This window comes from Triturus cristatus, chromosome 7, assembly GCF_964204655.1.
Source record: "Triturus cristatus chromosome 7, aTriCri1.1, whole genome shotgun sequence".
Classification (NCBI taxonomy): Eukaryota; Metazoa; Chordata; class Amphibia; order Caudata; family Salamandridae; genus Triturus; species Triturus cristatus.
This window is the reverse complement of record NC_140590.1, coordinates 1,560,221,699-1,560,233,707: the sequence shown is the minus strand read 5'-3', so window position 1 is coordinate 1,560,233,707 and position 12,009 is coordinate 1,560,221,699. Positions and strand designations below refer to the sequence as shown.

The window sequence follows — 12,009 nt, the reverse complement described above, 5'->3', positions numbered from 1 at the left end:
GTGGCACTGACTAGGGGGGGGGGCATATTTGAGAAATTACCGACTACATTTTTGAGGCCCATATTAGGCAAGTCCACTCAGTAATCCCATGTCATATATGTGGCACTTTAAATTTGTCCGCTCTTTTATGCCAACCTCACTTATCATTCTGGGACTTGTAGGTTTGCCGTTCCCTCTTGTCAGTTTTATATAGCTCGAACATGTCCTAAGAGCATTGGAGTGCTTTACACGACCATCAGATTACATTGCACGAGGTCTGTTTCATTTTTGTAATCTTATTTTTTTTACAGCGAACACAAGGGGCACTGTTCAGAAATTGCTATATAGACCAGAGTGGTCGAAACGCGTTGGTTTGTTTGAGAGACTTGATGGTGTTTGGCTGCATCATATTGAAGTAAAAAGGTCTCCCGGAGTGCGTTGGTGTGGACAGTGCAAAATAGCTTAACAGAATAGGCAAGAGCTGCAGATTTTTTAAACTATGGAACCAGGCTTCCGTCACAGTATCAGCAACAGGAGTTTCTTGAGGGAGAGGGGTGGATTTTCCGTAGTTTCGGGAGATGCCCCAGAGAAGGCTTGTTTCAAAGTTTTTGTGTCTAAGAGCGTTATAACTTCGAGTCAGGACTGACATATCCCAGGAGGCAAAGCGCAGTCGCTTAAAAATGAGACCCAGTTCAAGGTGTCACACGTATAGTGACGTCATAGCTGCTCCAGAGAGGCACCGGGAGAGGGATGTGGCGTCACGGCCAGCGCTGTCTACCTTAGAACTGTGGTCGCAGGTTTTAGTCTCGGCGTCCTGATCCGAGGAAATCATTTAATCTCCCTGTGCCTGAAAAATAAATGCGATCTTGTCTAATGTAACTGAAAGTCACGTAAAGCGCTCCAATACCTTTGGGACGAGTTTGCGCTATATAAAATTGCAAATAAATAAAGCAAGGACCTAGACACACGCATATACGTATATGGTGGAGACCAGGGAGGAAGCGGAGGAGCAGGGTCAGCGGGAGCAACAGCTTTATGTACAGCGCTACGAGACTGTCAACAAAGCAATCAGTGTGCTATACTAGCACAAAGTGTGACGACCTCGTCCTGCACTCATCCCGCCCTCCTCCATGAGCTGTAAGAGGACACCAACGGGGGCTCCCAGCTTTGAGTTTAGCAAGTTTCGGGCTCGTAAATGGTGGTTTCTTTTGCCAGGGTTTGCATCACAATGAAAATTGGGGATGGGAGAGGTAAGGAGGGGCCTGACGTCATAGCTGCTCCAGAGAGGCACTGGGAGAGGAATGTGGCATCACGGCCAGCGCGGTCTACCTTGGAACTGTGGTCGCAGGTTCTAGTCTCGGCGTCCTGATCTGAGGAAATCAGTTAATCTCCCTGTGCCTGAAAAATAAATGCGTCTTTGTCTAATGTAACTAAAAGTCACATAAAGCGCTCCAATACCTTCCGGTCGAGTTCGCGCTATATAAAATTGCAAATAAATAAAGCAAGGACCTAGAGACACGCATATACGTATATGGAGGAGCAGGGTCAGCGGGAGCAACAGCTTTATGTACAGCACTACGAGACCGTCAACAAAGCAATCAGTGTGCTATACTAGCCCAAAGTGTGACTCGACCTCGTCCTACACTCAAACAAGCGCGGTCCCGAAAGTGAAAGGAGGACCGCGCTGCAGACGGAGCATGGGGATCTCTTGTCTTTATGGGGCCATGTGCTTCTAACACATGGCCCCATAAAGATAAGAAACTGCTTGGCGACAAACGCAAAACAGGCCACCGAGTCCGGCTCAGAGGCCAAAGGGCGTCCACCAAAAACCCTAATTTCCAAAGGCAGGCCACTGTTTACCATAAACGGTGACGCCAGCCAATGGAAATAAGGGGCGGGGCTTAACGCCCTTTTCTAAAACTACTCATTAACAATAAATCTAGCCGATCGAGCTCCGCATGTGCGCAGCAACGCTAGGCGAGACCTAATAAATCTTGCCGAGCGAGCTGCGCATGTGCGCAGCAACGCTAGGCGAGACCTAAAAACGAGAAAGTGCTCCACAAGCAACAAGATCAAAAAGTCGAGCAAGAGGTGTTTTAAATGGGCTCTGTAAACATCAATGATAAACATATTTACAGATAAAAAAGTGCAGGCATTCATGCAGATCTTTCCAAAAAAGAAACACCATTTTACTGTTTCAAGTTATCAGTAAAAGATATTACATTATAGAAGCATGAGGGGCAAGTATGGAAGGAAGTCTAAACCTTACCTGTGTGCTTCACAGCAAGATGAGATACAAGGAAGTCTTCACGGAAGGTGCAGTATTTGCAGAAACTACATTTGTAGGGTTTATCGTTCATGTGAGTTAGCTGGTGGTTCAGCAAAGCCTTCTTATCATTACAGATAACATCGCAGAATTCACACTTAAACCTGAAACTCACAGAAAAGACAAACAGTTTATCACAAAGTGGTTTTAGATCCATGGGACTGGAACAAAGAAAAGGCTAGGATTTCTCCCCCTCTCCCTTATATTGCTTTGCCTCATTCATGTTTCCCCTTCCTTCCTTTCTCCCTTCGTTCTTATGTTCTACATAGGCACTCTAGTATCTAAGCTCAATAAGAAAAATAAATTACTGTTCTCTCTAGGGACAAATGCGCCTGTTTAGTATCAGCCAGTTTCCCTGGTTTTGTTTTCTTCTGGCAGCAGCACGTGGGAGCCCTGATTTATGGGGGAGATTTACATTCACATCTTTATTGAAACTGTGATAATTTGTGTCTTGATGTCTATTCTACCCGGACAGTAATGGAGGTTTGAGAGCCCAGGATTTAGTTTCGGACTAGGTATCCAGTGTCCTAGTTAGTGGGTAGCATCCCCTTTGATAGTGCTAAGTTGCCCCTGAATATTCTAGGATTAGGGGGAAACGCCTGTCAGTTGCAGAGAAACAACACTACATAGAGTGGGCTTCAAATCTCAGACCAGAAAAGGACAAGTACTTTACATCATATCACAACAACATGTAATATAGTAGGCATAACAAAAGCAGAGACTGGGAGAAAGAGAAAAGACAGCAATGAGGCAGCCACACAAAGTATGCAGAAAAAAAAGACAGGTGATGAAAAATAAGCAGACTGATGAGAAGAACAAAGAGAGACCTATAAGAAAGAAGATATTGAAGCACAAAAAGATGGAAATGGAATCACTACACAAACGAGATTCCCAGGTAAGGACACTGGAGACCTACACATTAAAAACAATGACACTATAGCAATGGAAAAGCACGGGCAAGGTGCTTGGTAAAAAATAGAAAAGGTGGGAGCTGATACAACCAAACATGCATAGCACGCCATTAAAGGAGATTTAGGACACAGAAAATAAAGATAGCACTTCAAGAACAGTCTTCGTATCACAATAAAAAACATACACAATATTTCCACAAAACAAGGAGAGCAAGATTCCAGGTGAAAGAGGGTGACACAGAAAAGACAGACATGAAAGTAGAAGATCACACCAGAGATATCAAATGTGTAAATGACAAGGGTGACGATGCTATACACCAGGAGTGAATTACGAGAAAGGAGGATGGAGAGGCAAGCAATAACATAATAGGAAGAACTCACCAGGAAATGAAACTTGGAGAGACATATAAGGTAACACAATGACAGTGCATGAATAGAAGACAAAGCCATGAAAGAAAGCTAGAAAACACTCTAAAGGCAGATGATGTAATTATTACGCAAGAAAAGCACTCTTGAGGGGGTTGGGGGACAAAGAAATAAGGCAAGGGACTTGGTCTTGAACAACTCTTACCTGCTGTTACCAATCACCTGGATATGAGTCAATAAGTGCATCTTGAAGGTGTAGCGCTTTTTAAAAGACTTCCCACACTGAAAGAGAGCATCAAAACTTACGTTTTGCCATTTCATTTGCTCCCTACAATACCCTTCTACAATACAACTGCATCCTCACAACCACTCAGAAACTACTTGTAGGAATCTTGAATGTGCAGGTCCAAATATCCTGGTGAATAAGCCACTTATTAAGAAGCCCTTTACGAGACATGAGTTCCCCCTCTTGGAACTGAGAAATAGATTTCAAACTTTGACTGACCTAGATTCTCAAGACTGACTACTCATTGTAACCACATACCCACAAATGACATGAGCAATACTGTTGCTATTCTAGATGACAGCATGGCCACATTCCAGCAACTGGCCTATACAATAAGACCATTTTTTAACAAACAGTGTAACCAAAATTTATTCACACGGAGTATCGCTCTGTGGTACAATAAGGCCTGCAAAAAAGCTAAGGATGAGTTCATTGTGGGGGTAAAGGGAAAATCTCGTATAGATATCACAAATAGCAGAAAATCGGCACAAGATAATGCAAAAAGGGATGGGGAGTCAGGAAATTGGCGCTCACTTGTAGAAGCTTCCAAGCAGAAGAACAGCCAATTATTCTGGCATCTCCTGTCGAAAGGGTCTCCCAAATTGAAAAAGGAAACAGACTACCATATTCAGCCCCATGTTTGGGAGGAGTATTTTAAGCATCTTTATGCAGGCCAAAGGGTTGCCCCTAATTCAGGTTTACAGTTGAACTATTCAGACTCCACATTAACTGAGGAAATTGCTATTACTATCGAGCACGGGTACTCATAGTACGGCCCGCGGGCCGCCAGCGGCCCGGCAAGCATTTCTTGGCGGCCCGCGGATCTTGCAGACATCGTACCGGTGTTTGTTTGTTTTTTGTAACAGTGTCGGCAAACACAGACTCTGCTCTGTGGGGGCTGGGCGAGTGGAGCTTCAGGGGCGCTAAGAAGAGGTGAAATACAACAAAGCCTCCTTATCATGCAAATGGTCTCTTAAAGACCTGTGAAGTACTCGGTGGGGCTGTGTGTGTGCTCCGGAAGGGAAGCAGCCTCAGCTGCCACACAAGCGGGGGTGAGGTGACAAAGAATGACAGAGGACAGCAGGGTGTGAGAGTCGGGTGAGGTAACAGAGGGCAGTAGGGAGAGACAGAGACAGATAGAGATAGAGACAGACAGGGACAGACTGATGGATAGAGGCAGAGACAGATAGAGGCAGAGCCAGAGACAGAGCCAGCTAGAGACAGAGGCAGATAGAGACAGGGGCAGATAGAGACAGGGGCAGATAGAGACAGGGGCAGATAGAGACAGGGGCAGATAGAGACAGAGACAGGGACAGACTGGCAGAGACGGATAGAGGTAGAGACAGACAGAGACAGCGATAGAGACAGAGAGAGAGACAAAGATAGAGGCAGGGACATATAGAGGCTGAGACAGAGAGGCAGAGACAGACAGAGGCAGAAACAGACAGAGATAGAGACAGGGACGGGGCAGACATACAGAGGCAGAAACAGAGACAGAGACAGGGACGGGGCAGACATATAGAGGCAGAGACAGACAGAGACAGAAAGGGAGGGAAACAGAGACAGGGGCAGACAGACAGAGATAGAGACAGACACAGACAGAGATAGAGACAGACAGGTACGGGGCAGACAGATACAGAGATATAGACAGACAGGGACGGGGCAGACAGATACAGATATAGAGACAGACAGGGACAGACAGGGAGACAGACAGATACAGAGATAGAGACAGACAGGGAGACAGACAGAGGGAGGGAGACAGACAGGGAGACAGACAGAGGGAGGGAGACAGACAGAGGGAGGGAGAAAGACAGAGGGAGGGAGAAAGACAGGGAGACAGACAGAGGGAGGGAGACAGACGGAGGGAGGGAGACAGACAGAGGGAGGGAGACAGACAGAGGGAGGCAGACAGACAGAGGGAGGGAGACATACAGGGAGACAGACCGGGAGACAGACAGAGGGAGGGCGACAGAGAGAGGGACAGGCAGAAACAGAGAGGCAGAGAGACAGACAGGGAGACAGAGAGGGAGGGAGACAGAGAGAGGAACAGACAGAGAGAGGGACAGACAGAGAGAGGAACAGACAGAGAGAGGAACAGACAGAGAGAGGGACAGACAGAGAGAGGGACAGACAGAGAGAGGGACAGACAGAGAGGGGGACAGACTTGGAGACAGAGAAGCAGGGAGACAGAGAGGCAGGGAGACAGAGAGGCAGGGAGACAGAGAGGCAGGGAGACGGACACAGAGTGTGGGGGGTGACAGAGCGGGGGGAGCCAGAGCGGGGTGGAGCCAGAGCGGGGTGGAGCCAGAGGGGGGTGGAGGCAGAGGGGGGTGGAGGCAGAGGGGGTGGAGGCAGAGGGGGGTGGAGGCAGAGGGGGGGGAGGCAGAGGGGGGGTGAGACAGAGGGGGTGAGACAGAGGGGGTGAGACAGAGGGGGTGAGACAGAGGGGGTGAGACAGAGGGGGTGAGACAGAGGGGGTGAGACAGAGGGGGTGAGACAGAGGGGGTGAGACAGAGGGGGTGAGACAGAGGGGGTGAGACAGAGGGGGTGAGACAGAGGGGGGGAGGCAGAGGGAGGGAGGCAGAGGGAGGGAGGGAGAGATAGAGAGAGGGAGAGGGAGAGATGTATGTGTATGCCGGGTCCGGTGGCTCAGTGGACGACGGCGTCGGCTGCAGGGGCCTGTGTTCCACCTCATGGTCACAGGTTTTTTTTGTTGCTCTAGCCCCGCCCCCACGGTGCGGCCCTCGGCCACAAACCACACTGTAATTTTGGCCCCCGAGAGAAAGTTTGTGAGTACCCATGCTATAGAGGAAACTATTACAGCTATTAATTCTCTACAGAATGGGAAAGCCTAGATAAGCTTCTGGGAGACATGTATAAAGCAGAGCCTATAATATGGGGACCACTGCTACAAGTGGTTTTAATGCTATTTTGTGCAGTGGTGAAATCCCGGCGACCTGGAGAGGTGCTGAAAGTATTCCATTTTACAAAAAGGGAGACAAAGGGTCTCCCACAAATTACAGACCCATTAGCCTTATAGACGTCTCCCCAAAAATCTTTTGTAAACTCTGATCCAAAACTGGATTGAGGAAAATAACATTCTATCAAAATTGCAGGCAGGATTTAGGGCCTCCACAAGCACTGCAGATCAAGTTTTTCGATTTCTTCGGTTAATAAGGAAGGAAGTGACCATCAGAGGAGGTCACTTGTATGTAGTGTTTGTGGACTTAAAAACGGCTTTTGATTCAATAGAACGTACTCAACTATGGTCAGCCCTAAGAGAATTAGGACTCCCATCATACTTACTTAAAATTCTGATTCGCCTGCACCACGACACCTACGCAAAGGTCAGGTGGAATCCTGATGGCAGTCTTACAAATGATATCTCTATTCGTAAAGGTGTACGTCAGTGTTGTGTTCTTGCCCCAACACTATTTACCCTTTACATAAATGGACTAATAGGAGATTTGTAGGATTGTGGAGGTGTCCCCCCCAAAATTAGCGGGTAGTCCTGTACCTTCTCTGCTTTTTGCAGATGATACGTTACTCATCGCTAGGATGCCAAAGGGGATTCAGAGTATTTTGAATAAATTTGCTAAAGCTTGTAAGGATAGGGGACTAGAAATCAGTTGTTCCAAGACAAAATATATGACGTTTAACCCCTACAAATCCCATAAGGGTAAACTGATGCTGGGCCGGCAAACCCTGGAGCAGGTTAAGGCATTTGACTACTTGGGAGTACGAATTAGCGACAGGCTGGTTTGGACACCACAAATTGAAAAGAGTACTCTAACTCTCCAGCATGCCGATTGTGCAATAGCCGGGAGGGTTAGGGCGTCTCCATATCGACCACTCTCCCCAATTCTGGAACTCCATAGGGCTGAAGGTCTAGGAGCAGCCCTATATGGAGCTGTGCTCTGGGGGCTGGAGAACCTCAAGGACTTAATCCTTGCTGAGAATAAATGTATTAGGGCGATTCTCAATTTATCCGTGAACACTCCCCTTTTGCCGCTAAGACTTGACCTTGGTCTTAAACCTATTAACAACTTTGCCTTTCTTAGGGCGCTCTTGTTTTGAGTAAGGATCTGAACCAGTAACACACAGGTTCCGGTGAAGGAGGCCCTGGAAGCGCTACTGACCTTACAAAAACAAACAGGTTCAAGAAATGGTTCTTAAAACTAGGGCTGGGACACATGTGGGAGGATCCGGGGATCATAACGAAAAAAATGGTCCCTCTCCTTAAAAATAGGTTCTGGGAGTACATGGATACACAAAGTATTGATGGTAATGCATTTGGCACTTTAACCTCTAGTTTTATAAATATAAAAGGACGGTTTGGCTTTGAAATGTTCATGGATGATATCGAACCCCCTCAGGCAAGAGCTCTGTACATTCAATTTAGGTACGGAGTTCTTCCGCTCACTTCTAGAAGAAGTACCTGGGAAAACGCATCTGTAACATCTGTGTGCCCAACCTGTCGTTCCTTCCCTGAGACCCTTGAACACTTTCTCTTTTTTTGCCCCCCTTATGTTGGCCTTCGGAAAAATTGGTTAATCCCTGCCTGTCTATTATCTTTGACACGTCCCGTCGATGCTCTACGCATTTTTAAGTCAGATACCACAAGGTGGCTAGTGTTTACAATTTCGAGATATCTGCTCTTTGCTTGGTGGAAGAGGTTAAAATGATTAACAATGTCCCTGTGAACCTAATATGAATATGTATGCCACCTGGTTGTGGGGCCTCTAATTGTACACTGGGGAATAGAAATATGGAATCCTAATAACTTAGTTTTTTGGGAATATGGAAACTGTCTCTCCTAAATTACTTTTGTACATGGTGGAATGTTTGGAAAATGTTAATACTGTTAGAGGCATGTGATAGCCTGCTTTTCAAAATCATTTTTTTATGATGTAATGAAATGAAACATTTTATTGTTATTAAAAAACTTCTACGATGTAAATGATCATACTTTTCCTCGAATAAATAAATAAACTACTTGTACTTCTTGACTCAGTACAAACTACTACGTACTTATAGCCTCCTCACAGGATATTACAGAGTATACAACTCTACTTGGAAATGCATAATATTTCCTTTCTTTTGTCAATATTACCCTCTGAAAAATAAGTTATTTTCTTGTAAGGGTGGTTCACCAGACTGTTAACTTGAATAGTTTGACATATTTGGCTATTTCCCAAAGTGAAACTTTGAATACCCAGGTAAACTAATACGTAACCAGTTGTCTTACAACAAAAGTCTCACAACGGGGGTGGCTAGGGGTGCTCTGAGCTCACTCCTGCCCATACCTCCTTATCACATAGTGATTCTTCTGGCTAGCACTTCCTTTGTTCAGAATCTTAGCACAACTTGTGTAAGCATGCTGGACAAAAAAGTAACAAATGAAGAACATCTCCATAGAGGCCTGGTGAGGCAAATGGCTCTATTTATTCAACGTATTTCTACAGCCCGTACCAAGCCATCAGGCAGCGGAGAAGTTTATAACTAACATAGGGTTCTAGAGCAGTGGTTCTTTTATTTCTGTGGACTCCCACATAACGACCAGTGGAAGTCTTGGAACCCGGCCTAAGCAATTTCTATGATTTGAACATCAAAATAATACACAAAAATACAGAAACAAGTATACATCAAAGAAATGCACAAATATGTAATGTTGTGTTTAATCCACAAACAAAAAGATACACAAAATCATAAACAAAATGATACACAATATAAAAATTTTAATCTGAATGCAAAGGTTGGGGCGTTTCAAAATGTGGTTTTATTTCTAAAAGACAACGCGATATGCTAGGTTGTAGCATATTTCTCTGTATTTTTTACTTCTAATTCATGCTTTTTATCAGCAAATAGTAGTTCTTGAAACAAGGCCACTGTCTGCCCATACTACTTTTTTCTGTACTTGCGTTGTTCTCACCTGTCAATCTAACAACACCCTCTTAAATTTTAGCTTCTAATTTCCAATCAATTCACTTTAACATTTTCTTTTTACATTAGGCTTTTTTCTGTGCATATTACTTTATTAATCTGCTAATATTATTCAATTATCTGAAAGTCAAGGACTCCCTAAACAGGGTTCACAGACACCCAGAAGTCTGTGGACCCCAGCTTAAGAACCGGTATTCTAAGATCATTATAAAAAGGAATAAGGTGGGGATTTAAAGTGGAGAAATTAGTCGGAAGCTAAAATCTGAAAATGTTTGTTTTAAGTACTCCTGGAAAGCAAGATGATTTGGTTTAGTCTGATGTAGTACAGGAAAGAGTTACAAGAACTGGGAAGGACAATGCCCGTTTTACTGTTTTAGGAATTTCTAGAACTAGGCGATTTCAGCCTCTGGTTTTTCAATGTCTGCCAGTGAATTGTAGTTTGCTCTTCAAATAGGGAGGTAGAGGAGTCTGAACTGCTTAATGTGTAAAGATGATATCTTCAATTCACTTTCTTCTTCAAACGGCAGCCAATGAAGATGTTTTAGCATGGGGGAAACATGATCGGATTTCTTTGCTCCTATAACTAGCCATGTGGGCACATCTATTTAAGCTCTGTTATATGCTATACTATTTTATGTCTCCTTCTACTTGCTGCTCAGCCTGAGTGTGTGTGATGTAATTAGAATGTTCATGAATGCATGGTTTGAATGAGTGGGCTGTTTGAGTGTGTGCGGCTGAGCAGCAGGACGCAGTTCCCAGTGAGGCCTTCTTTGCTTCTTAACTTACAACTAATAAACCTCATAACTACGCTCACGACTACTGGATTCATTACCGACGGAAGCACTTTCTGCGTTGTAAAAGTGGCGACGATCACGAAAGAACCTAGCGCACAGAAACTAGAAATTAAAAGACAGAGAAGCCTGAAGATAGCTGGCCGTCTTTTATCACTGACAATTCCTAAGGTACGTTTTGAGCGTTGGACATTGCGTAGCGGGCACGCATGTAAATCTGGCATACTCTGCTCTAAAGACAATCTTGTGCTAATTGTTGTGGAGGTCGGGGGCAGAGGTCGAGCCCCGGTGTCTTATTTCGCACAGCGATCCAATTCTGCCGTTTGTGCCCCGTCTGGGAATAAACATACATACATATGCGCTTTAGTACATATGTGCCAATTCGATTTGTTTTCACAACGCGCGTCTGCCATTGAGGTCACTGTTAGACTGAGTCGCACGCAGCGCTTCTTAACGTGTGTGAACCCGTGTTTACCCTGCTGCATGGAAACGAATATAATGTCTTACAAACTATTTTGAGGGGGCTTCCTTGCCGTATTTGGTGGTTTTGGTCCTGAATTGATGTGTGGTTCTCGACGGTGACAACTGCACATTTCATTTACATTTACATTCTCGTTTAGTTTTTAAAAGTGATTACCTGCGACGGTTAATCCTCCGAATGTAAGCCGCCATCATTCTGAAAGATTCTGAAAGAACCTTCAGCATTGTTGTCTTAGAATCAAGTCCCCGGCGTTCGTGAGCAAGCTGCGAGCAATGAATCACCGCGCATGACAGGAAACTCGTAACAAGAGGAGACGCACAGCATCGTTATATTGTCAAACTCTACCCGGAACTGTGAGTGCTCTGAAATAGCGTCAATATCACCTTAGCAACAACGCGTTGTGGAGAAATATATCCGCAGATCTGGTGAAGTAGAACTGAGCTGCGCATCGAACCAACGGTGACTGCTTTCATTATTTAAATTGTTATGTTACCAAACATTAATCCTTCTGCATAATATGGACAACGGAGTCTACTTTAATTATTTTAATTTATTTTGTTTCCTCTTTTCTGGATGTTTATCATTGAACTGTTTTTGTGTCTGCTGAGCTTTGGATAAGTAAAAGAGACACAAGGGCACCCAAAGCAATAGGACAGGGACCTTGGGAAGTAACGGATTACAGGAGACAATGGTCCCTGAAAGCAAGGAATATTGACAAAAAAACAATGAATGTAGCCAAAATTGGTACTATATTATAGCCTATGTCCAGCCGGACAAGGCAACTTTAATAAGAAACAATAGTTAGCAATGATCAAAGGAATGTAAGCAAAGTGTTTGTGGGACACAAGCCTGTATCCTGCGGCTTACATATCAAGAGGACATAAGATTTCGGAAAAACATACAGGCAATTGCAGTGATGTTTCTAT

At 44.8% G+C, this 12,009-nt stretch overlaps 1 protein-coding gene across 4 annotated transcripts in view; it reads right to left on the bottom strand.

Annotated features, from left to right (window-relative positions):
* Positions 1-12,009, bottom strand: part of ZNF335 (zinc finger protein 335) — a 357,780-nt gene that overhangs the window by 213,709 nt on the left and 132,062 nt on the right. For all 4 annotated transcript variants that reach the window (XM_085619363.1, XM_085619366.1, XM_085619364.1 and 1 more), the window contains 2 exons: positions 3,788-3,864; positions 2,249-2,409 (listed from right to left, as the gene is read on the bottom strand). In XM_085619363.1, the coding sequence (XP_085475489.1) occupies positions 2,249-2,409; positions 3,788-3,864 (238 nt within the window). The remainder of the gene's footprint in view (positions 1-2,248; positions 2,410-3,787; positions 3,865-12,009) is intronic.